The following is a 27339-nucleotide window of genomic DNA, read 5'->3' as shown; positions in this document are numbered from 1 at the left end:
GGGTCAGTCATCTCAATTCTCTTCCTAAAATAGGAATCTGGAGTTCCAGAGTGAAAGTTTCAAAACCTGACCCTAATCTGACCCTGAATGGTCTCCATAAACCAGAAACACCTGCCTTTGAGGTGAGTGAGCATGGGAAATTTTCAGTTTGACGCCATTAACCCTTTTCTTGCCAGAGTGTCACTGATTATAGGTCTTGAGGCACAGAGTGCAGGCAGGGAGACTGAAAGTTCTGGAGCTTTGGAGTAGTGGAGGGGGAACCCCAAGCAGCAAAGCCGGACTCACATGGTGGAGGTGTGACATCAAAGAGACCAAACCAAGCATAAAATAATCTCATTCTTTATTAATTACATGAAGTACACGGAAGGACACAAAATGCATTCTCTGCACACATTAATAAAGCAAAAGAAAGAGAAAGATTCCAAACTGATAATGATGAATGTAAGGAGCCTGACAGATGAACCTGACAGTAATTAACTCAATCCTTTCTTTTCATTGCTAGGATTGACTGTTTCTCCCATTAATTTTTTCAGTAGCATTTCTCTTACAGTTTCCTTTATTCCCTTCCATTCTACAGTAACACAAGGAATACATAGACACATAACACACACATGGCTTGTGTATGTAGTGTGGAGGTGCATCAACTACAGGTTTTTATTAATAAATATGTTTGTAAATAGTTGTCTTCTGAACTTGAAGAGGATGACACAGGCTAAGGCTGTTGTTTCTGGCCTTCATCTTTGGAGAGTGTGTGGATGCCAAAGCCAAAATTCTCAAGGGGGTGGTCAGTGCAACAAGGAATTTTTGTTCTCCAAATTCACAACACCAAGATAAGGGAGTGCCCATTGGAAGGTTGGAAAGTGCTTGTGGCAGTCAGTTCCATTGGCTACCACACTTAAGAGAAGGAGGAGGATGCCAGAGGGAGGAGGATGTCACTCCTTGGTACTTCTCCCTGAAGTGTTAACCTAACAACCAGAAAGAAGGACTGGGGATGGAGAGGAGGGCATGTTGGAAAGAAAAAGGAGAACAGGGGCCATCTTGAGACAAGGGGAAAAGAGTTGGTCTGTCTGGGAGAGGAGGAAAAGGGGACAACTTGTGCTGTACCTGGATGGATCCAGTTCACAAGGAGAGAATGGAGAGGATCCCTGGAAGTTTGAAGTCAAGCAGACAAGACTCTGGAGGAGTTGAAGCTACCGCCCTGGAGAGGGAGAAGAAAGTGAACTGTGGGACACATGCAAGGAAGTATTGAGGTTCCTGGAGGGAACTCTATTAGATCCAGGGAAAGGAGTTTTAGCATGGATTTGTTTTGGCTGTTACCTTATTAAGCATTCATGACATATTGTAAAGATCCAAGATCCTGTTGTATGCATATGGTAAGGGCTGGGAAGTTCCAGATGCCAGGAGAGAGGTAGCCTGGGGAGCCACAGGTGGGAGTCCTTAGTTTCAGGCTTGTTCTCTTCCCCTCTTCAAAGCCCTATTGAGGGCTACTTCCTCCAGGAGGCATTCCCAGATTGATCCCTCCCTTTCCCTCTGCTCCTCCTCCCCTCCCCATTGCCCATTGGAGAAGCAGCGTGGCTCAGTGGCAAGAGCACGGGCTTTGGAGTCAGGGCTCATGAGTTCGAATCCCAGCTCGGCCACTTGTCGGCTGTGTGACTGTGGGCGAGTCACTTAACTTCTCTGTGCCTCAGTTCTCTCATCTGTAAAATGGGGATTAAGACTGTGAGCCCCACGTGGGACGACCCGATTCCCCTGTGTCTACCCCAGCGCTTAGAACAGTGCTCGGCACATAGTAAGCGCTTAACAAATACCAACATTATTATTATTATTATTGCCCCTACTCCCTCCCTATGCTCTACCCCCTTCTCCTCCCTACAGCACTTGTGTATATTTGTATATATTATTTATTACTCTATTTTATTAATGATGCGTATATACCTATGATTCTATTTATCTAGTTTGATGGTATTAATGCCTGTCTACTTGTTTTGTTTTGTTGTCTGTCTCCCCCTCCTAGTCTGTGAGCCCATTGTTGGGTAGGGATTGTCTCTATCTGTTGCCTAATTGTACTTTCCAGGCACTTAGTACAGTGCTCTGCACACAGTAAGTGCTCAAGAAATATGATTAAAAGAATGAATGTAGGCAACCCTGGGAAGGGAGTGGTAGGCTAGTCCCCATGACCTCTATGCCTGGAGAAATGACTGATTCTGTCATAAAACAATGGCAAGAGGGGTATAGGGACTTTGGTAACAGTGAGTAGGGCATCCCACAAACCTGCAGGAAAGGAATGAGAAATCTGGAGGGCTTTAGGGTAGAGAATAAAGCAGGAAGAGAAGACAAAGAAAGAAATCAAAGTTGAAATAACTGCAGCATGAAAATAGGCATTGAGTTTATTCTGATCGAGTTTATCTCATATCTATTGTTAATTCCTATTGAGTTGATCTCATTTATCATTCATTCAGTATCAGTTTTATTCATTCATTCATTCAATCAATAGTATTTATTGAGTGCTTACTATGTGCAGACCACTGTACTAAGCGCTTGGAATGAACAAGTCAGCAACAGATAGAGACAGTCCCTGCCGTTTGACGGGCTTACAGTCTAATCGGGGGAGACAGACAGACAAGAACAATGGCAATAAATAGAGTCAAGGGGAACAACATCTCGTAAAAACAATGGCAACTAAATAGAATCAAGGCGATGTACAATTCATTAACAAAATAAATAGGGTAATGAAAATATATACAGTTGAGCAGATGAGTACAGTGTTGAGGGGATTGGGGGGGGGAGCAGAGGGAAATGGGGGGGAAAAGAGGGTTAAGCTGCAGAGAGGTGAAGGGGGGCGGTAGAGGGAATAGAGGGAGAAGGGGAGCTCAGTCTGGGAAGGCCTCTTGGAGGAGGTGAGGTTTAAGTAGGGTTTTGAAGAGGGGAAGAGAATCAGTTTGGCGGAGGTGAGGAGGGAGGGCGTTCCGGGACCACAGGAAGACATGGCCCGGGAGTCGACGGCGGGATAGGTGAGACCGAGGGACGGTGAGGAGGTGGGCGGCAGAGGAGCGGAGCGTGCTGGGGGGGGGCAGTAGAAAGAGAGAAGGGAGGAGAGATAGGAAGGGGCAAGGTGATGGAGAGCCTTGAAGCCTAGAGTGAGGAGTTTTTGTTTGGAGCAGAGGTTGATAGGCAACCACTGGAGTTGTTTAAGAAGGGGATTGACATGCCCAGATCGTTTCTGCAGGAAGATGAGCCGGGCAGCAGAGTGAAGAATAGACTGGAGTGGGGCGAGAGAGGAGGAAGGGAGATCAGAGAGAAGGCTGACACAGTAGTCTAGCCGAGATATAACGAGAGTCCGTAGCAGTAGGGTAGCCGTTTGGGTGGAGAGGAAAGGGCGGATCTTGGCGATACTGTAAAGGTAAAACCGGCAGGTCTCGGTAACGGATAGGATGTGTGGGGTGAATGAGAGAGACGAGTCAAAGATGACACCGAGATTGAGGGCCCGAGAGATGGGAAGGATAGTCGTGCCATCCATGGTGTGATAGGGAAGTCTGGGAGAGGACCGGGTTTGAGAGGGAAGATGAGGAGCTCAGTCTTGCTCATGTTAAGTTTTAGGGGGTGGGCCGACATCCAGGTGCAGACATCCTGGAGGCAGTAGGAGATGCGAGCCTGAAGGGAGGGGGAGAGGAAAGGGGCGGAGATGTAGATCTGCGTGTCATCTGCGTAGAGATGGTAGTCAAAGCCGTGAGAGCGAATGAGTTCACTAAGGGAGTGAGTGTAAATGGAGAACAGAAGAGGGCCAAGAACTGACCCTTGAGGAACTCCAACAGTTAAAGGATGGGAGGGGGAGGAGGCGCCTGCGAAGGAGACCGAGAATGATCGGCCAGAGAGAAAAGAGGAGAACCAGGAGAGGACGGAGTCCGTGAAGCCAAGGTGAGATAAGGTGTGGAGGAGGAGGGGATGGTCGACAGTGTCAAAGGCAGCAGAGAGATCAAGGAGGATTAGAATGGAGTAGGACCATTGGATTTGGCAAGAAGGAGGTCATGGGTGACCTTAGAGAGACTTTTAGAAACTTGCTATCTCTTTTCTTTCTTTCTGCTTCATTAATATATGTACAAAATGAAATTCAGGAGATTCGCAAGGAACAAAATGCATGTACATTTAGAATATGTTCTTTGAATTTTGGAATTGATCCTGCCAGAGGGGAATGACAGCTAGGAATAATAATAAGAATAATGATAATGTCATTTCTTAAGCACTTACTACATTCCAGGCACTGTACTAAACACTGGGTTAGATACAAGTAAATCCAGATGGACACAGTCCCTGTCAATATGGGGCTTTCAGTCTCAATCCCTATTTTACAGATGAGATCACTGAGGCACAGAGAAGTGAAGTGAGTTGCCCAAGGTCTCAGAGCAGACAAGGGGTGGAGCTGGGATTACCAATCCACACCTGTGCCTCTTCTTCCTCAGTGGGGTCTGGAATTGGGTGGGAAAGGAACCTGCTCTTTCCCTTATTCTCCTTTGTTATTATTTTAATCAAACCTCACTCCTTACCCCACCTACCCCTGCCTTTTCCCTGCACCGCACCAAGACACCCCCTCGGCAAACCAGTCTTTCCCTTTCCAACTGACAATTCCCCAGAATAAGGGAAAAGTGGATCATTTCTGTTTCCCTCCCCATTCCCACTGCTACAGTCTCTGCCCCCTTCCACAGTATCCCACCCCTACCCATTCCTTCCTCTAATAATACATTATATGAAATGATTATTATGGTCTGGGCAATTATTCATATATCTAAGTTTCTTATACACTCATGTTAAGTCTTGATGTCCATTCCTCCATAGTACTTGTGTACATATCATTATGCTCTAATTGTCCTCCTAACTGACAAGAACAGTGCTTGGTTCATAGTAAGCACTCAACAAATACCATCAGTATTTATTTAAATATCAGTCTCCCCTGCTAGACTGCAAACTCCTTGAGAACAGAGGTTAAGTTTCCTAATTTTGTGACATTCTCTCAATCAGTTCACTGCTCTACAAGCCCACATTAGGTGCTCAATAAATACTATTGACTGATTGATTGTTGGATGGATTGAGCTCCTGTACTGGATTCTCTCTTGTATGTGAGCCAAGGATGGCAGGGTCTAAGGGAGAATTGCAGGTGCCCTGACTTAGGGCCGGGCTCTTCTGCACTGTTAGCCAAGGCTCCTGGGGGCAAGGACATCTTCTATTGGCTTGCCTGTGGTGTTGCTCAGCATTTTCTACATCAGAAAGATGCACTGTAAGTCTTCCTCACCTAGCACACTGAGAAACTTCCTTGCATTTCCCAGGGAAGCCACTGACCATTTTTATTTACTCACTGTGATGCCTTGGTTAGGCCACTCAGTATGTCCATTTCTCAGGACTGCCTCATGGTGAAAGCTCTTTTACTTTTGCTTAATATCACCTGGGGCAGTAGCTGGTGTGCAGCCATCTACCAGAGAGGAATTGGACAAGCAGGAATGGGCTAGAAAAGTGAGGGGAAACCACAGTCCAAGAGGTAAGGTGCCCTGCCAGATATTTGAAAGGACTGGATGTGGGAGCTGATGTTTGTTGTGAAGGTTAAGGGTCAGCAGAGAGAACTGCAGGGAAGAATGGGGGATGGTATGCCCCCAAAGAAGCTGCTAAGGGAGCAGGAGCAGTTTAAGGTGAGGTTTGGGTTTAGATGGAGAACTAAGATGAGGGAGCCTGCATTTATTCCTGGTCCTGGTTTGAGATTCCTTTGTGCCATTATTGCTGTTGACTCCTTTTATCCAATTATCTACTATTATAATCTGTTTAAAACTAAAAAGAGTGTTTGAGCAGTCTATGTGTGCTCATCCTGGAGAGACTGGCTATGACAGAGCAGAGGAGAGGAAGTTGGCAATCTCTCCCAATCTCAGCAGCCAACCCAGGAGCCACTATATTTTTTTCATCTATTTGTTTAGTGCTTACGCTGTGCCAGGCATTGTACTAGCGCTGGTGGAGAAACAAGCCAATCAGGTTGGACACCGTCCTTGTCCAACATGTGGCACATAGTTTTAATTCCCATTTTGCAGATTAGATAGTTGAAGGACCTGGGTTCTAATCCCCCCCTCCACCAGAAGACAAGTGGTGAAGTCAGGAATTAGACCTCAGTTCTTCCTGACTCTTAGGTCCATGCTCTATTCTCTAGGCCACACTGTTTCTCCTCCAAGAGGCCTTCCCAGATTAAGCTCCCTTTTACTCAGCTCCCCCTCCCTTCCGGGTCACCTCGTCTCACTCTCTTTGCTCTTTCCCCCGTCCCCCAGCACTTATATATATATATATATATATATATATATATATATATATATATATGCATATATCTATAATTCTATTTATTTATATTGATGCCTGTTCACTTGTATTGATGTCTATCTCCTCCCCACTGTGGGCCCACTGTGGGCCCACTGTGGGCAGGGATTGTTTCTCTTTATTGTTGTACTGTATTTTCCAAGCACTTAGTAGAGCATTCTGTGCACAGTATGTGCTTTATAAATACAATTGAATGAATGAATGAATCCTTGCTTCCAGTCCTGTTTATTTGGATCCCAAATTGTTCCCATGCACCAAGAGCATCTCTATCCCCACAGTAAAGAACTGTGGATACAGGACCCTAATATATTTGGACATCTGTGACACCATCAGGAGCTCTCAGCCCAAACCCATCTGCTGGGTCCTTAAGTCTTCCAGTTTTCCCTTTGCAGAACAAGGAGACTGGGGATCTTTTCCTAGAGAATTCCAAGTCCATATACTCCTATCACTGCCACAAACCTCTTCCTAAAGCTGAGTGTCTTCAAGAAGGCAAGGGGATCATCGAGAAATAGCCTTCTTCCCCTCTGGGACTAGCTACAGGGAGTTTGTGGAGAAAGGCCTCCCACCCCCTCCCTCAGATTCCCAGGTCCTTGCTTCTCCGCCAGCCCCACCACAGGCCAATGCTAACAGCAGAGATCTCAATTACATTTACAAGTCTTCTTGCAAGTATTCTTAATCAATCAATCAGTAATGATATTTATTGAGCATTTAGTATGTACAGAGCACTGTACTAAGCATTGGGAGAGTACACCACCACAGAACTAGTGGACACATTCCCTTCCAGTTCAAACACCTTTCCATAGCTCTAATACTTGTCCCCAACTCCAGTATGCTCTGTTCTTTCCTGAAGGTGTCCCAGGGGTTACGTTCTTCTGGTCCTTTCTCCCCATCAGGGACAGGAGCCTTACCTCTCCAGAGTTCAAGCCTTTGGCCTGTAGGGCTTTGCACACAGTAAGTGCTTAATAAATACCATTGATTGATTGACTGACTGATTGATTGACATCTTAACCCCCATCTGGGACACTCTACAATCCCTGCCTGTGCATCATTCCCAGGTCACAGTTCCAAGCCATTCCAGTGTCCTGCTCTCCCAGAGACACAGCTCCAACATAATCCAACATAATAATAAGTGGTCTAGGACTTCAACCACCAACTCCCTGGCCCCTTGACTTGCTTTCCCATTATTCCTTCTGATTGGCTTCGTTACAAGATACTTCCACAAAAGGTGCTAATTAAATTTCCCAGGAGCGTAGTGGAGAGAGCACGGGCCTGGGAGTCAGAAGTTCATGGGTTCTAATCCCGGCTCCACCACTTGTCTGCTGTGTGACGTTGGGCAAGTAACTTCACTTCTCTGAGCCTCAGTTACCTCATCAGTATAATGGGAATTGAGACTGTGAGTCCCATGTTGGGGAGGGACTGTGTCTAACTCTATTTGCCTCCAGGACGTCTCTACCTGGATGTCTGCCCGCCACCTAAAACTCAACATGACCAGAACTGAGCTCCTCATCTTCCCTCCCAACTCCTGTCCTCTCCCTAACTTCCCTATCACTGTGGATGGTATGACCATCCTTCCCATCTCTCAGGCCCGCAACCTCGGTGTCATCTTTGACTCGGCTCTCTCGTTCACCCCACACATCCTATCCATTACCGAGACCTGCCGGTTTCACCTTTACAATATCATCAAGATCCGCCCTTTCCTCTCCACCCAAACGGCTACCCTACTGCTACGGACTCTCGTTATATCCCGGCTAAACTACTGTGTCAGCCTTTTCTCTGATCTCCCTTCCTCCTCTCTCGCCCCACTCCAGTCTATTCTTCACTCCACTGCCCGGCACATCTTCCTGCAGAAACGCTCTGGGCATGTCACTCCCCTTCTTAAAAACCTCCAATGGTTGCCTATCGACCTCCGCACAAAACAAAAATTTCCCACTCTAGGCTTCAAGGCTCTCCATCACCTTGCCCCCTCCTACCTCTCCTCCCTTCTCTCTTTCTACTGCCCATCCCGCACGCTCCGCTCCTCTGCCGCCCACCTCCTGACCGTCCCCCATTCTCGCTTATCCCGCCGTCGACCCCTGGGCCACGTCCTCCTGTGGTCCTGGAACGCCCTCCCTCCTCACCTCTGCCAAACTAATTCTCGTCCCCTCTTCAAAACCCTACTTAAAGCTCACCTCCTCCAAGAGGCCTTCCCAGACTGAGCTCCCCCCTTTTCCCTCTGCTTCCTCTACCCCCCCGTCACCTCTCCGCAGCTAAACCCTCTTCTCCCTCCTTTCCCTCTGCTCCTCCCACTCTCCCATCCCATCCCCTCAGCACTGTACTCGTCCACTCAACTGTATATATCTTCATTACCCTATTTATTTTGTTAATGAGATGTATGTCACCTTAATTCTATTTATTTGCTATTGTTTTAATGAGATGTTCTTCCCCTTGATTCTATTTATTGCCATTGTTCTTGTCTGCCATCTCCCCCGATTAGACTGTAAGCCCATCAAAGGGCAGGAACCGTCTCTATCTGTTACCGATTTGTACATTCCAATCCCTTAGTACAGTGCTCAGCATATAGTAAATGCTCAATAAATACTATTGAATGAATGAATGAATGAATATTTGCTTGTATCCACCCCAGCACTTAACAAATATCTTTATTATTCTTTTTAATATGGCTTGGGATCCTCTTTCCCATCCTGACTGTGGAAGCTAGTTGGAATGGCCACCTCAGCAGCCACCTTAAAATAATAATAAATGATAATGTTGGTATTTGTTAAGCACTTACTATGTGCCGAGCACTGTTCTAAGCACTGGGGTAGATACAGGGTAATCAGGTTGTCCCACGTGAGACTCACAGTTTTAATCCCCATTTGACAGATGAGGCACCGAGAAGTTAAGTGACTTGTCCAAAGTCACACAGCTGACAGGTGGTGGGGGCAGAATTAGAACCCATGACCTCTGACTCCTAAGCCTGTGCCACTGAGCCACGCCGCTTCTTCTCCATCTTGCCACCTCTCAACTTGCCCCCTTTAAACCAGCATGCTCGACTGTGTGATGCTATAGTTTCCTACAGCCCAACTTCCTGATCCTCTGCCCATAAACCCCAAACTTTGAACCTCCGCACTAAAGCAGTGTCCAGAATTTCAATGTCGCTGTCAACTGGTTTTAATGACCAACACCACTCTGTCACTATTGGTCTTCTCCCAGCCTTCCCTACCCAGTGTCTCCTGCACCATATCTGCTCCTTCCATCACCTGGTTTTGAGGGAGACCTTTGAGAATGAAGATGTGACAGAGAGAGAGGAAGGGAAGGATAGACAAATGTTAAATGAATGTGGGAGAAACAGTTTGGACTCCAGGTGTGGAGAAAAGGGAGGCAGCAGGGCCATGGGAGCTATGGGCATGGGGAGGGGGAGGGGGTAGGGACTGGGATGAGGAGGCAGAGGAGAGGGAGAGTGGAGGACGGGGTGAATAAAGCAAAACACATTTTAATGGTGCACCTGGAGACAGGTGGCTGAAAAGGGAGATTTCTGGTGATCTGGCAAGTGACAACTAGACACTACTTCCTCTCACATGCTGTTGTTCAGCAGCAGCAGAGGCAACATTTGATACAGGAGTGGAGGGGTTTATGCCTGGGCACTCACCTGCGTCCCCTCACTGTGAACGTGGCAGATATACCGGGCCGTGTCCTCCACTCTCAGACTGTCCATCTGCAGGTAGAGCTGGCTTTTGGCGTTGTCCCTGGAGATGGTGAATCGTCCCTTCACTTCATCTGCATACTTTATATAATACCAGTCAATGATGCTGGCGACAAACTCACGGGACTTTCCTGGAGCGTCCCGATACCAGTTCATAGCATAGCTGCCAAAGTCGAACCCTGAGGTCTGGCATGAGAGATGTAAAGATTCCCCCGAGTATTTCACACCTCCTCCGGACTCCACCAGCTGCACCTCACCCATGGATCCTGGAAAGGAAAGCACAAACATTAGTTGTCACCAAAGGGAATCAGTGCCAGTCAGGAGCAGTCACAGCTTCACAGACAACCCTATCTCACAGAAAGAACCAATTTCATAGAAAACTCCAGTTTGTGGAGTTAAAAACATACCTGTGAGAGCTGAGAGCAGCCACAGCAGCTGGATCTGGACCAGCATGTTGTGGCCAGAGCCAGGGAGAGGAATATGAGAAGTGAGCAGGCCTGCCAACAAGTCACGGTTCAGGAGGAAGTCAAGGCAGTGATATTTGGAGGCAGGGGGGCAGGAGAGGGGAGGTGGAAACAGCCAATAAGCCATCAGATCTGCTCTTCCTGTGGTTCTCGCCTGATCTAGTTCTGAACCTCCCTCTCTCTGCCCCTCACCCCAACCTGAGGTTAAAATTGGGCTCATGCCAGCTCAGGGCTCCTCTGTGCAGAGGCCTTTGGGAATCTGAACCAGGGCGGCAGATTCTCAATCCCAAAGATCATGGATAAACTGTGGACCCAGGATTCTTTACCAAGGGCCAAGACTCTGGTTTGGTCTGGGCTCTTCCATGGCATCCCCAGGTGCAGGGATCAGGAGTCAACCTCTCACCTTCCGCTGCACCTTCTGCCCAGGAACACTTTGTAGTAGTAGTGTTTTCCAGCAATTCCTAGGTGCAAAAAACTGTATTGTACACTGAAAAATTAATACACAGCTGAGATTTAGACATGGTCCCTTTGCCCCTAAGGGCTTCACAATCTTAGGCTGAGGAGGAGAGGAGACATATTTAAGGAAAGGCAAACAAAAATAAAAAGACAAACTACAATAAACACAAAAGGAGTAACAAGTCTTCAGACTCCTCACAGCTCTCAGACCCACAGTCCAGGAAGTCTCAGCTGCTGCCACAGTGGTGACCTTTCCAATGTTCTAAAAGTCGAGAAGGCCTCTTGCTGTCTTTGGTCATGTCATTCCCTGAGCAGAAGCAGGGTCGATGGGAGCCCCTGGGGTCATGAGTGAAGGGCAGTGCCTTTCTGCGTGGTTGGGCCCACGGTCAGGAGTGTGGGGAGCAATGGAGGGCTCACATGAGCCCCAAGGCATGTCCTTTCCAAACTGGACCCAGGAAGGTGTCCCAAATGGAGAAAGCCCAGTTGCCCAGGCAAGGATAGAACTTCACAACAGATGGAAGTAGGGAAGGAGAAGAGGGAAGGAATGAAGATGAACCCTGAGCTTATTCTCTAGAGTGTAAGCTCGTTGTGGGCAGGGAATGTGCCCATTTTCTGTTGTATTCTCCCAAGTGCATAGTACAGAGCTCTGCATTCAGTAAGCACTCAATAAATGCATTGAATAAATGAATGAATAGTTGCACAGTTTGCAGAAACAGCTGTAGCCAATCACTGGAGTTTAGCTATTGCTTGCAGAGGTCAAGGGTAGAAAAGCAGAATTTAATACTGAGGTGTTAATCGCTATGCTAAACAGGAAATCACACTGAGGCATGTAGAAAAGGGGGATAGGGTTAGTTGTTGTTTTTATCTTCAATATTTTTTTATGGTATTTGTTAAGTGCTTACTACGTGCCAGGCACTATATTAAAAGCTTGGGCACATACAAGCTAATCAAGTTGGACAGAATCCCTTTCTCCCATAGGGCTCAGTCTTAATCCCCATTTTACAGATGAGGTAACTTAGACTCATAGAAGTGAAGTGACTTGTCCAAGGTCACAGATGAGTAATGGAGTCATGATTAGAACCCAGATCTTCCTGACTCCCAGGCCTGTGCTCACTCCACTAAACAACGCTGCATCTCATTAAGTTGTCTTTCATCAAAATCGCCATTCATCAAAATTAATATTCATTAAGCTCTCATTTCTACATTGTACTTTGAATAATAATTATAATAGTAAGTGTTTATTATGTTCCACGCACTGTAGAAAGGTCTGGAAGAGATACAGTCTCCTCAGGGCAGATATAAGATTTGTACCAAATGACAGATCTACATCTCCGCCCCTGTCTTCTCCCCCTCCCTTTAGGCTCGCATCTCCTCCTGCCTCCAGGACGTCTCCACCTGGATGTCGGCCCGCCACCTAAAACTCAACATGAGCAAGAATGATGAAGCTCCTCATCTTCCCTCCCAAACCCGGTCCTCTCCCAGACTTCTCTATCACCGTGGATGGCATGACCATCCTTCCCGTCTCTCAGGCCCGCAATCTCAGTGTCATCCTTGACTCGTCTCTCTCGTTCACCCCACGCATCCTATCCGTTACCGAGACCTGCCGGTTTCACCTATACAATATTGCCAAGATCCGCCCTTTCCTCTCCACCCAAACGGCTACCTTACTGCTACAGGCTCTCGTTATATCCCGGCTAGGCTACTGTGTCAGCCTTCTCTCTGACCTCCCTTCCTCCTCTCTCGCCCCGCTCCAGTCTATTCTTCACTCCGCTACCCGGCTCATCTTCCTGCAGAAAAGATCTGGGCATGTCACTCCCCTTCTTAAACAACTCCAGTGGTTGCCTATCAACCTCCGCTCCAAACAAAAACTCCTCACTCTAGGCTTCAAGGCTCTCCATCACCTTGCCCCTTCCTACCTCTCCTCCCTTCTCTCTTTCTACCACCCACCCCGCACGCTCCGCTCCTCCGCCGCCCACCTCCTCACTGTCCCTCGGTCTCGCCTATCCCACCATCGACCCCTGGGCCACGTCCTCCCGCGGTCCTGGAATGCCCTCCCTCCTCACCTCCGCCAAACTGATTCTCTTCCCCTCTTCAAAGCCCTACTTAAAACTCACCTCCTCCAAGAGGCCTTCCCAGACTGAGCTCCTCTTCTCCCTCTACTCCCTCTGCCACCCCCCCTTCACCTCTCCGCAGCTAAACCCTCTCTTTCCCTTTTTCCCTCTGCTCCTCCACTCTCCCTTCCCATCCCCACAGCACTGTACTCATCCGCTCAACTGTATATATTTCCATTACCCTATTTATTTTGTTAATGAATTGTACATCGCCTCGATTCTATTTAGTTGCCATTGTTTTTACAAGATGTTCTTCCCCTTGACTCTATTTATTGCCACTGTTCTTGTCTCTGTCTCCCCCGATTAGACCGTAAGCCTGTCAAACGGCAGGGACTGTCTCTATCTGTTGCCGACTTGTTCATCCCAAGCGCTTAGTACAGTGCTCTGCACATAGTAAGCACTCAATAAATACTATTGAATGAATGAATGAATGAATGACATTCACAGTGTAAGAGAGAGGGAAAATGGGTATTTCATTTCCATTTTACAAATGAGGTAACTGAAGCACAGAGAAATTAAGTGACTTGCCTAAGGTCACACAAGCAGGCAAATGTTGGATCTGGGATTAAGACACAGATCTTCTGACTCCCAGGTCTGTGCTCTGTCTACTAGGTAATACTGTTTCTTATGAAAAGTCTACAGTTTATTAGGGGAGATCAGGCAGTATACAGTCACAAAGGAATAGAACAGAAACTTGATGAGAGTTTTTTTTTTAAATGTGGTAGAAATAGGAGGAAGATGGGGAGGCTAGCTAGGAGACTGGTAATGGTCCGGTTCTGAGGTAAGGGGGGTGGGGGGGGTCTTGCTTCACTGTAGTGGCTGAAAGAGGGAAGAGTTATAGAGAGACAGATGAACTATTACAGAAAAGATACAACCCGGTGGCAGTTTGGACAGGTACAACAGAAGGAGGGAGTTGAAGAGGAAGTCAAGATAATGATCATAGGGGTTGGTGAGACTAGTGAATTTGATGAATTGAGGAAAGCCAGGTAGGGAGGAAGGGAAGAAGCTGATAACTTAGGGTTCCCCCTCCTGCGTCTCCGGAGATACTTGCAACTGTTTCTTGTAAGACAAAGTTGGGGATGAAGTGGAGTGAGTTGTTGTAACAAGACCTGATTCTGGACTGCAGCTAACGTAGTTTGGGGTAAGTCCATGGCCCAGAGCACCAGGACAGGCCAGAAGCAAGATTTGAGAGGCTGCTCTAAACCCTGTGGTGACAACAGATCAGAGGTTCTTGATGCTCTGCTGGGCTCTAAAGGGAGAGTCAAGGCTGTGAAAGTCCCTGCTTCATCAGAGGTGGATGCTCTCAGACTTCAGCAGCAAGTGTCCGGTCTTCCAAACAGCAGCTCGAGGGGTAGGTAGCAGCCAGGACCAGCAGCAAATGCTCCTCAGACCTGGAATCCCAATAGGTCGTCCCTCGGGGAAAGAGAACTAGGAGAAATGAGGGGGTGCCTTGTGCCTTCCCTGACACCCCAGCCCTGTATTTACCTAAGTCTCCTCTAGCTGCTGAGGTGGTTCTTAATGACTCAATCAAATCAATCAATTGTATTTACTGAGCACTAACTGTGTGCCGAGCACTGTACTAAGCACTTGGAAGAGTACAATGAAACGATATATCAGAGTTGGTAGACACGTTCCCTGTTCACAGTGAGCTAACGGTCTAGAAGGAGAGACAGACATTAATATAATTAAATGAATTGCAGCTATGTACATAAGTGCTGTGGGGCTGAGGGTGGGATGAATAAAGGGAGCAAATCTAGATACAAGGGCAATGCAGAAGGGAGTGGGAGAAGAGGAAATGAGGGCTCAATCAGGGAAGGACTCTTGAAGGCGACATACCTTTGAAGGTGGGGAGAGTAATTGTCAGATATGAGGAGGGAGAGCATTACAGGCCAGAGGCAGGACATGGGCAAGAAGTCGGCGGTGAGATAGATGAGATTGCTTTACATTGAGTAGTTTGGCATTAGAGGAGAAAAGTGTGCACACTGCGTTATATTTGGACAGCAATGAGGTAAGGCAAGAGGAGGCAGGATGACTGAGTTCTTAAAGGAGTTGGTAAGCAGCTGTTGTTTGATGAGAAGGTGGATGGGCAACTACTGGAGAGGTTATTTAGGAGTGGGGAAACATGGACCAAACATGTTGCAGAAAAGTGATCCAGGCAGTAAAGTGAAGTACAAACTGGAGTGTGGAAGGGAGAGACAAGGTCACAGAAAACAGATCTTAGATGGAGGTGCTACTTCTCACTGCCCAACCCTGGGAGCTGCCTATGTATATGTTTGTTCTACTCCCTTCCTAGACCTATATCTCAGCTGGCCAATCCCCGACTACCAGGACCACCCTCTGTTTCCTTCATTAAAAGTAAAAACTTCTGCTGTCTTCTAGGCTCAGCCTTCTACTATCTTCCATGGGCTATCAGAAATCAAATCCAGTGATCCTGCAGGAAACCCAGCCGATTCCTTCCGTAACCTCAGATGCAGATAATCCCACTCTGCTGCTTTAACATGTAATAGACCTGCTACATTCTCATACCTGCTACCTACATTCTCATACCTGCTACCTTACATAGATCCAACATTTAAAAATTGTTTCTTTCCCTTTTCTAGTCTGAATTTTCCACCTTCTCTTCTCAGAGTGTCACCTACCCTCATTAACTGGTTCCAGCTGGGTTAATGGAAACCAGTTTGGGGACAAGGACAGGGTTTCATATAGCAGTGACAAGTATGGATCCCTAGCCCGGCATTAGTGTACAGTGCCCAGTAATGCTGTCTTTATCAGGCCCATTATCAGGCGTATGTTGGGTGGTTTCTATTTTCATTCATTCATTCAATGGTATTTATTGAGTGCTTACTGTGTCTAGAACACTGTACTAACAGCTTGGAATATACAATTCAGCAAAAGATAGAGACAATCCCCGCCATGCAATGGGCTCACAGTCTAAAAGGGGGAGCCAGCCAGCAAAACAAAACAAGTAGTCAGGCATGATGAGAGTCTCTGGCCTTACTGTAACTGTTTCCCTTCTTATTCGTACTCTTTATTTCAACTTAGGGTGGTTGGGATGAAATCTGACTACCGTTAGACTTTGCTTTTTAAACTTTGCTGGCTTATATTGGTTTTGAATTTTGATAGGATAATTTTAAATGGCTCCTTTAGTCTCACCAAGATATCTTAAATGTCCTGAAGAAGAAAGCACCTTACAGGCAACAGCAGGCATCTCACGGTCAAGTTTGAAGAAATGGGGGAACAAATGGAAAATGAGAAGACTGAGTGGTTCCTCTGTTTATAAAGAGCACCAGAGAAAAAGAAGTGATGAGAGATTGGTCACAGGTGGCTCCTTCAGAACCACAGGGGTCTATTAGGATCTGAATGTTAAAAACAGAAACATGAAGAGGAAAGTGACTGGTTCTGAAATGGCCATTATGCAAGACTGGAAACATTTCATTTAGAGCCTGGGGGCTAATTTGGGGTGGAGAATTGAGAGGACAGGGCATTGGTGGTGGGCCTTTGAAGTAGTCAGGGGTAGAAGGGAGGATTGAGCAAAGGAGAAGGAGGAAAGCAGGAAAGAAAAGAGAAAGAAAAAAGGGAGGAAGAGGAGAAAACAAAAAAAGGAGGAAGAGGAAGCAAGAAGTGGGGAGAGAAAGAGAGCACTTGAGATCGTATACCTTCTATTGTGCACTCCTAAACTACTAGTATAGTGTTCTGCACACATAATCGTTCAATGAATAAAGTAATGATAATATTTTCCCTGCCACACCCTCTTCAGTTCAGTTGTAGCCAGCAGGGATACTTCTCTTCCCATCACTGTGCAGTGGAGCAAGGTCTATTTTACTGCCATACTTTCCTCTTTCTCTTTTCTCTCTCTCTCTCTCTCCTTCTCTCTCTCTCTCACACACACACACACACACACACACACACACACAAATAAATCAGACAAGGTGTCAAGTCATTTTTTCCCTAAGATTATCTGTTTACAATTTTGATCTCCTTTGACTACTCCAATAGCAGTACGAGAAACAGCATGGCCTAGTGGAAAGAGCTCCAGCTGGGAAAACAGAGGGCCTGGATTCTAAACCTGCTTCTACCACTTGCCTGCTGTGTGATCTTGTGAAGGCCATTTAACATCTCTGGGGATTCAACACTTGTTCTCCTTCCCCTTTAGTGTGTGAGTCCCACTGAGGGAAAGGAACTGTGCCCAACACGATTATCTTCAATCTACCCCAGTACATAATTCAGTACTTGGCACATAATAAGCACTTAAGAAGTGCCACAGCCATTATTATTAGCTGCTCTATGGTGAGCTGAAATGGGGAAACTGTAAACAGGAAGTGCAGAAGAACCGTTTTAAAACTCAACAAGGTGAAACCTCAAAGGATGTGGCTGAGGTCCAGAAAGCTGGGGTTGGATTTGCAGACAGGGCAGCTTAATGCACCACAATTAGTAATGGGGAGTTTCTCAGAGCAGAGCTTTACCAGAAGACCATGATCCTAAGAGGCAGAAATGAAAATAACATCGGGTACGATGTTTGCACACACGAGATGAGGAAGGGGATCTCCATCCTACATCAGTGTATTGCACACACACACAAATATACAGTCTGAGAGAAAATGTCCCCAACTTTCATCTCATTTCTGACCTAAGGACAGCTTCCCATGATTTTCAGTCAGAAGAGTAATAACACCCAAAGTGAATCAAAAGCTGTTTCCTTGAAGCTTTCAGAATTCTGATCGGTAGCAATCCAGGCTAGAAATAGCTCAATCAATCAATCAATCAATCAATCAGCTAATCAAAGGCAAAATGACCTGGAGGAAGAAGGCATCCTCTATGATAAACAGGAGATTCAGTTATTAAGAAAATGGAGAGCTCAAATATCAAAGTTGTCAGGGGAAAACCTTCACACTGACCCTGGTATAGTAAAGGAGTTTGCTTGCTGGGCTTCCCAGAGAGATGAAAATTCATTTCCTCCTCTAAATATTAAAGTGGGAAATCAGGCAGTGATTGGTGGGAACCATCTATCTGCTCCTGATCACTTTGGTTGGTAACAACTTTGATAACAACCATCGAGGCTGAACCTACCTACTGACATTTATCTGGAGTTTGGAGTTCTGAATTCCCCTTTACAGATGAGGTCTAGAAACCTCTGGACATATCCTGATATAACAAACACAATCTGGAGGGGGATATGAGGAACCTTGTCCCGATACACAGCAGGCAGTGTTGGGAAATGGTCAGATCACACGAGGCTTCGTGGAAAGAGCATGAGCTTGGGAGTCAGAGAACGTGGGTTCTAATCCCTGCTCCGCCACTTCTCTGCTGTATGATCTTGGGCAAACCACTTAACTCCTCTGGGCCTCCTTTACCTCATCTATAAAATTAGGATTGAGACTGTGAGCCCCACATGGAACGGCCACTGTATCCAACCTGATTTACTTGTATCCATCCCAGTGCTTAATATAGTGCCTGGCACATAGTAAATGCTTAATGGATATCATAATTGTTATTAATAATAATAATAATAATAATGTTGGTATTTGTTAAGTGCTTACTATGTGCAGAGCACTGTTATAAGCGCTGGGGTAGATACAGGGGAATGAGGTTGTCCCACGTGAGGTTCACAGTCTTCATCCCCATTTTACAGATGAGGTAACTGAGGCACAGAGAAGTGAAGTGACTTGCCTACAGTCACACAGCTGACAAGTGGCAGAGCCGGCATTTGAACTCATGACCTCTGACTCCCAAGCCCGTGCTCTTTCCACTGAGCCATGCTTATTATTATTGTTATAATCATTAAAAATGTACTGCTGCTTTCCCTAGGGAATATACCATGTATTGTGCTCTTTGATCATGGGTGAAGCTCAAATGCTGTACTAACTGTATACAAAGAACCTTTGTATTTCTTGAAGTTAAGCTGGTCTTGAGTAGTAATACTTGAGTAATACTTGGTCTTGAGTGTCTTCCTTTGTTTTGTTCTGTTTTGCTTTGCTGTCTGTCTCCCCTGTTTTGACTGTGAGCCCGTCAGTGGGCAGGGATTGTCTCTATCTGTTGCCGAATTGTACATTCCAAGTGCTTAGTACAATGCTTTGCACATAGTAAGCGCTCAATAAATACTACTGAGTGAATGAATGAATGAATAATAATGATGGTATCTGTTAAGTGCATAGTAGAAGTAGTAATGATGACATTTGCTAAGCGCTTACTATGTGACAAGCACTTGTACCCAGGTGGTACTCGCAGTCTTAATTTCCTTTTGACAGATGAGGTCACTGAGGCACAGAGATGTCAAGTGACTTGCCCAAAGTCACACAGCTGATCAATGGCGGAGTGGAATTAAAATCCACGACCTTTGACTCCCAATCCCGGGCTCTTTCCACTAAGCCATGCTGCTTCTCTAGTGCTACTACTAGTAGTAGAAGACTAGTAGAGGAAACCCTGCCCATTTAAGCTTTACTAAGAAAGAAACTTGTCTCTGACATACCCATATGAACACAACGCAGAGACTGTGAAGTTTTCTTTGACAACACAGTATGCATTTAATAAATACCACAATTTCATTAGAGTTAAATGTTTTTAACGAATCCCAGGTCTCAGGGCAATACTTCAGCAAAGAAGTTTCAAGCCCAACAGGTTGGGTGTTTAAAGCTCCGTGGAGAGAATAGACTCCCTGGTTTTCTTCCGACCCTTTGGTTTGGGTGAGGATGAAGCTAATTCTGCGAACTTCACTCATAGCCAAACTCACAAGTGAAGTTGGACGCAACACTCCCAGCCCTGACTCTGTCTCAGGTCCAGAAGGTGTCTCCTTCCTCCCTAGTATTCAGGCAAATGTTGGCCTTAATGCCCTCTCTGTCCCATCCCCCAACTCTCCTCAGAGGTCACATATTCACAGCAGCTCCGGGGGACCGGTCCCTTCAGCCCAGGAGGCTGTGGAGCAACCCCAGAGATATGTAGAAACTCCACTGCTCTGCATGTGACCCTCTGACCTTTCCAGCCCACAGAGCCTGCCCCATCCTCTTCAGATCATCTACAAGCTCAGATCACAGCTCTGCCCCAGCAGCCCCACCCTCCTGCCTGCCCTTCTCTCCCAGTTCCCCCCATCCCACCCTTCTCACTCTAGCCCACCTGCCTTTTCACAGACATTGCCCTTGTCCTTCCTCTCAGGCACCAGACTCTGGAATAGGTGCCTGTCACCCAAACTGACCATGGGCAGAGGGAAGAGAAAGGATTAATTCAGGCTATTTTTTAAGATTTTTTTCCCCAGATCATTTTGAGACCCTGGAGTAGCACATGGATGACAAATGATGGGCAGCCTCAGGGGTGGCTCGAAACTGTGACATTTCAAGAGTGAGCTGCTGCTGCGGACCTGGCTGGGGTCCAAGGGGACTATGAGATGGACAAGGTTCACACTGGGGTTGGGCACGGAGTTAAACTTAGGAGGTGAAGTGAACATACCCGCTGCTCAGAGGCAGCGGCACACAGATCTATCCGATTCCTTGGGAACCGCACCACAGGGCTTCTCAATGGGGGAGGTCCCAGATATGAGGACGCCCACAGGGTCACTCTGCTAGGGGGAGGTCAAATCCTCTCCTCCTCCCTACCTTCCCATCACTATAGACAACACCACTATCCTCCCTGTCTCACAAGCCCGTGACCTTGACATCATCCTTAACTCATCTCTCTCACTCAACCCACATATTCAGTCTGTCACCAAACCCTCAACATCTCAAGACTCCACAACTTCCACTCTATCCAAACTGCTACCACTTTTATTGAGGCGCTTATCATAACCCTTCTTGATTACTGCATTAGCCTCCTTGTTGACCTCCCTGCTTCCAGGCTCTCTCTTCTCTAGTCCATACAACACTCTGCTGCCCAGATCATTCCCCTCAAAAATATTTATGTCTCTCCACTCCTCAAAAACTTCCAGTGGTTGCCCATCTGTCTCTGCATCAAACAGAAACTCCTCACCCTTGCATTTAGAGAACTCAGACAGCTCTCCCCTTCCTTCCTAACCTTGCTTATCTCCCTCTAGAACTCAGCCTGAACATTTCACTCCTCTAACAACAACATACATATGGTTCCAAAGTCCAAAATCTCATCCTTTGGTGTTGACTCCCTGTTCATGTCTTCCTGGCCTGGAACTTGCTCCTCCTTCATATCCAACATAAACACCACTATCCTCATCTTCAAGGCTCTCTTGAAAATCATATCTCCTCCAGGAAGTCTTTCCTGACTAATCCCTAATTTCTCTACCCTTCCTTCTAAGATTTCTACGCACTTGAGTCTGTACCCCTTAGACTATATTAATAATAATGTTGGTATTTGTTAAGCGCTTACTATGTGCCGAGCACTGTTCTAAGCGCTGGGGTAGACATAGGGGAATCAGGTTGTCCCACGTGGGGCTCACAGTCTTAATCCCCATTTTACAGATGAGGGAACTGAGGCACGGAGAAGTTAAGTGACTTGCCCACAGTCACACAGCCAAGTGGCAGAGCTGGGATTCGAACTCATGAGCCCTGACTCCAAAGCCCGTGCTCTTTCCACTGAGCCATGCTGCTAACCCCTAACTAACTAACTAACTAACTAACTAACTAACTAACTAACTAACCCCACTAACTAACTAACTAACTAACTAAAACTAACTAACTAACTATTACTAACCCCACTTCCAGCCCCACAGCATTTATGTACATATCATCTTCCTCTATCTGTAATTTATTTTAACATATTTCTCCCAACTAAATTTTAAGCTCCTTGAGGATAGGAATCATGTTTACCAACACTGCTGTAAGCAGTGTGGCTCAGTGGAAAGAGCAAAGCTTTGGAGTCAGAGGTCATGGGTTCTAATCCCAGCTCCGCCACCTGTCTCTGCCACCTGTCAGCTATGTGACTTTGGGCAAGTCACAACTTCTCTGTTCCTCAGTTATCTCCTCCGTACAATGGGGATTAAGAGTGTGAGCCTCACGTGAGACAACCTGATTACCCTGTATCTACCCCAGTGCTTAGAACAGTGCTCGGCACATAATAAGCACTTATTATTACTGTTATAATAATATAACATTATTATTACTGTCCCATATGCCTAGCATAGTGCTCTGCATACAATATGCACTCAATAAATACCATTGATGGATTGATTGATTGATTGGAGGGCTTGGGTGAGAGTAGGGAGGAAGGCACAGCTGAAGGTAAACAACAACTAGTTCTAGCAGATGGACAAAGTGCAAAACCTGCCATGAGCTGTGAAGACTCTCAGATGCTGTTGGGGAAGGAAAAGGCTAATATTTACATATTGCTGTTGGGATGAGGTCTCCATTCATTCAATAGTATTTATTGAGTGCTTACTATGTGCAGAGCACTCTACTAAGCGCTTGGAATGTACAATTCGGTATAGACCCATTGCTCGGGGATCGAGATTCCCAAGATAATGATAGTTCTATATGTGAAAAGCAGAGGATATCTTAAACGAATACCAAGAGAGATTTCCTGTTGCTTTTTCAGAAAATTGACTAGAAACCCTAATACAGTGTAGGTGGGGTTGATCATTTGGGAGTTGATCTGTGGGCTGGCCATAGTGACTACGCATGCATGGTGGCAAAAATGATGATGATGATTTCATGTGATGAGAGATGCATTTGAATGGTAATATCAAGTGTATGTAGCACAAAAGTACATATTAAGCCTGTGTAGTAGACAGAGTGGGTGGGGAAGAAAGAGTAATCTCTAAGAAAACCCAGTTCCACTCAGAGTGGGGTGGAAGTCTCCCACTATTGACATGGAAAGCAAACCTTCTCAGAATGCTCCACTGGCTTCTGGGAGGTGTAAACAAACCATTTCCATTTCCTTTACCCTCTGAGTAACTTGTCTTGTCTTGTCTTGCTGGTACCAGCTCTCATAATATTCCAACTGGATTATTGCATCAGCCTCCTCTCTGATCTCCCATCCTCCTGTCTCTCCCTGCTCCAGTCTATACTTCATTCCGCTGCCCGGATTATCTTTCTACAGAAATGCTTTGGGCAAGTCACTTCCCTCCTTCTCTCCAATGGTTGCCTATCAACCTTCACATGAAACAAAAACTCCTCACTCTTGGCTTCAAAGATCTCCATCACTGGCCCCCTCCTACCTCACATCTCTTCTCTCCTTCTACAGCCCCCCCTCCCCCAAGATTCCACTCTTCTGCCGCTAACCTCCTAATGGTCCCTCGTTCTCACCTGTCCCGCCATCGACCTCTGGCCCACGTCTTACCGCTGACCTGGAATGCCCTCCCTCCTCACATCTGCCAAACTAACTCTCTTCCCCTCTTCAAAGCCCTACTTAGAGCTCACCTCCTCCAGAAGGTCTTCCCAGACTGAGCTCTCCCTTTCCCTCTGCCCCTCCTCCCCTCCCCATTCCCCCCTTCTCCCTCCGCTCTTCCCCTTTCCCCTCTCCACAACACTTGTGCATGTTTGTATATGTTATTTATTACTCTATTTTATGAATGATGTGTATATATCTATGATTCTATTTATCCTGATGGTATTCATGCCTGACTACTTGTTTTGTTGTTTCATCTGTCTCCCCTGTTTAGACTGTGAGCCTGTTGTTGGGCATGGATTGTCTCTATCTGTTGCTGAATTGTACATTCCAAGTGCTTAGTACAGTGCTCTGCACATGGTAAGTGCTAAATAAATATGATTGAATGAATTAATGAATCCCCTGAAATTTTCTTGGCATCTTTTATCATACCTTTCTGGTGGCGTTTTAGAGCACATCATTTTGGCTATTTTATCTAACCTCCCGTCTTTGAGAGACTGGAAGAGAGACAGAAAAAGAGAGAGCACAACGAGCTGAAAGTAGAGAAAATTACTGTGTGTATGAACAAGAAAGTTAAGGAAGAAAAGAAGTGGGTTTTTTGGAAGAGGAGGAGGAAAAGGAAGCAGTAAAAGTAAAGGAGAAGATGGAGAAAGAAAAAGAAGAGGTGAGCTACAGGATTGCTTGAATGAAAGAAAGAAGAATGCTTGCAGAAATCTGGTTAGACTGAGGAAGATTGTCAGGAGGGAAGTGTTCCTCCGGGGTCTTGTCTAAGGACCTGGCTGATTCAAGGACACCCCTACAGCAGCAGTTGTATCTCAGTATCCTTAAGTTCAGGAGTATTTTGCATGGAATCCACATGAGAGGCCCACTTTGGGTTATGAGGAAGGAGGCTAAGAATGCAAAGGGGAACGTTAGCTGTAGAGAAGTTAGATGGTCCTTCTGAGCTTCCCAGTGCAGCTGTTGGTCTGAGCCAGTAAAGGCACTGTACGTGATGTTCAGTACTTTTGCTTAATATAGAATTTAACAAATGCCAACACGTAGGAAATGAAGGCTAAATGCTCTCAAAATACAATTTCAGCTATGAAAGAAACCTCACGCATAATTACAAGATGTAAAAACGAGGCCCAGCTCACTCATCTGAAAATTTGGCAAGGGCCTCTGATGTTCAGAAAGCACTTCCTGGGTAGGATGTTTACATATTTACAGGAAGCAATCATTTGCACCCTTAGCCAGCCACAATGGGACAGGAATGAATTCTCAAAGTAGTAGAAGTAATAGTAGCGTGGCTCAGTGGAAACAGCACGGGCTTTGGAGTCAGAGGTCATGGGTTCGAATCCCGGCTCGGCCACTTGTCAGCTGTGTGACTTTGGGCAAGACACTTAACTTCTCTGTGCCTCAGTTACCTCATCTGTAAAATGGGGATTAAGACTGTGAGCCTCACGTGGGACAACCTGATTCCCCTGTGTCTACCCCAGCGCTTAGAACAGTGCTCTACACATAGTAAGCGCTTAACAAATACCAACATTATTATTAATAGTAGAGTATCAAGTGCTTACTATGTGCAGAGTGCTGTACTAAGCACTGGGAAAGAATGCACAGGGGGGAATTACACAGAGTCCCTTCCTCTCAAGAGGCTCACGTTACAAAAATGTAAGATGGGAGAAGAGACTGGACACAGACACATAAGAAGTAATGAAGTAGGAAAACACTAAAACAACAAGAAAGACAAGAACAAATACACAAAATAAAAACAAAAATCAGTAGGGTGTTGTGGCTAGAGGAGAAGAATTTTAGACTCTCTATGGATCAGAGTCCAAGGCATACTCAGAAATGTTATAGCACACAGAGGGTTAGTGCAGGTGGCAGGCTGCCAATCCGTTCTCTTTTCTGTGTGGGTAGTGGAAGGCAAGACGGGATGGAGGAGTAGGGAGCCGCTGCAGGTTCTTGGGGAGGCAGCACGCATGGCCGACAGCGGGGAGATACCAACAGCCTGCAGCAGCAACGTTTACACAATGCTCGGCCCACACGGAGCATGTCGGGGCAGAGGTCTTCAGTGGTACGGAGAGGAGATGGCAGAGATCTTCACTGGTGCGGAGAGGAAATGGCAGTTTTGGGATGCTTTGCTCTGCAGCAGTGCAGTGCGGTGACAGGAGGGGGAATGCCACCTTGGGGTGTGGGTTGGGCAGGAAATCTATGTGGAGGGACCAGGGCAGAGGAGCGGAGAACTGCAGGAATGAGGGTGGGGTAAGAAGGTTGCCAGGACCAAGTGGGGGGCAAGGACAGTGAGGGAGGGCAGTAAGGGGTCAGTATGGTAGCTGCTCTCAGCTCAACCCCATAACATAGAGCTCATTCATTCATTCAATCATATTTATTGAGTGCTTACTATGTGCAGAGCACTATACTAAGCACTTGGAATGTACAATTCGGGAACAGATAGAGAAATTCCCTGCCCAACAATGGGCTCACGGTCTAAAAGGGGGAGACAGACAACAGAACAAAACAAGTAGTCAGGCGTCAATACCATCAAGATAAATAGAATCATAGATATATACATATCATTAACAAAATAAATAGAGTAATAAATAATATATACAAATATGCACAAGTGCTGTGGGGAGGGGAAGGGGGGAAAGCAGAGGGAGGGAGTCGGGGGAATAGGGAGGGGAGGAGGAGCAGAGGGAAAGGTAAGGCTCGGTATGTGAAGGCCTCCTGGAGGAGGTGAGCTCTCAGTAGGGCTTTGAAGGGGGGGAAGAAAGTTAGTTTGGTGGCTGTGAGGAGGGAGGGCATTCCAGGTCAGCAGTAGGACATGGGCCGGGGTCGACGGCAGGACAGGTGAGAACGAGGGACTGTGAGGAGGTTAGCGGCAGAGGAGTGGAGTGTACGTGCTCAAGTCATTCATCAGGAAGGGAAGATTGACTAGCTATCTCGACATCTCATCTATGAAATATCTCAAAATAGAGTGTTCAGTTTTACTCTTAATTGGAAGATTACACGCTTCAATAGAAACAACTTCAGCTGAACAAAGAAATGAACTTGTTCTTCGTTTTTAACTGCCAATTTCAGTGCTCTTCCCCTCATCCTCAACCCTTCATTCAGTAGTATTTATTGAGCTCTTATTGCATGCAGAACACTATACAAAGCGTCTGTTAGCTCCTTATGGTATCTCTTATAATTATCATCATCATCATCATCATCAATGGTATTTCATCAACAGTAGTATTTATTGAGTGTTTACTGGGTGCAAAGTACTTAGCACTAGGAAAAGGACAATACAACAGAGTTGGTAGGCGCATTCCCTGCCCACAAGGAGCTTACAGTCTGGGTGTGAGAAGTCTATGAAATGCATAATGTGTGCTAAGCACTGTGCTGAGTGCTGGGAAAGAGATCAAAACAACTGATCAGGCACAGTGGTTGCCCCACATAAGGCTCTATAGGTGATTCCCCTTTAAATTTGAGGCCCACTCCACCCAAAGACCCCTGACATTTACATTGTGAGCCCATCGCTGGGCAGGGATTGTCTCTGACTGTTGCCGAATTATACGTTCCAAGCGCTTAGTACAGTGCCCTGCACATAGTAAGCCCTCAATAAATACTACTAAATGAATGAATTAGGATAAACCAAGTCCTATCATCCCCTGCTCCTGGGCCAGAGGAGAAGAAAGCCTCCCCCAACTACCTTTCAGATTTTCCTTTCAACCTTCAAGTCCTAGCATGGGGCAGACCAGGCCCCCCAAACACTTGTATCCTTTACCACTGCTCACGGAGAATCGTGGATCTCACCTCCTGAGTTCCTCCAGGGAATATTCAACCTTGCCTATGGGCAACAGGAGAGTCCTCTCCAATCTGCAGCTGCCAGACCTGCTTCCACCAAGCTCGGGTCTAGCCTCCTTGTCAGGCCTGCTTGTGTGAGCATCAGGTGTGGGTGGCGATGTTAATTAAGCTTCTGGTCAGTCTGGAATACAGAGAAATGTAGTCTCTCAAAAGTTTACCCAACTATTCCCTTGGC

General features: G+C 46.3%; 1 gene segment (V, D, J or C); it reads right to left on the bottom strand.

The window, feature by feature from the left end:
- Positions 1-323: 323 nt before the first annotated feature.
- Positions 324-27339, bottom strand: LOC103167882. The segment is given in 3 exon segments: positions 324-1198; positions 9971-10290; positions 27114-27339. Coding segments are annotated over 2 exon segments (354 nt in total).

The sequence above is a fragment of the Ornithorhynchus anatinus genome, chromosome 2 (assembly GCF_004115215.2).
Source record: "Ornithorhynchus anatinus isolate Pmale09 chromosome 2, mOrnAna1.pri.v4, whole genome shotgun sequence".
Classification (NCBI taxonomy): Eukaryota; Metazoa; Chordata; class Mammalia; order Monotremata; family Ornithorhynchidae; genus Ornithorhynchus; species Ornithorhynchus anatinus.
The sequence above is the reverse complement of the archived record's forward strand: the minus strand, read 5'-3'. Positions and strand labels throughout refer to the sequence as shown.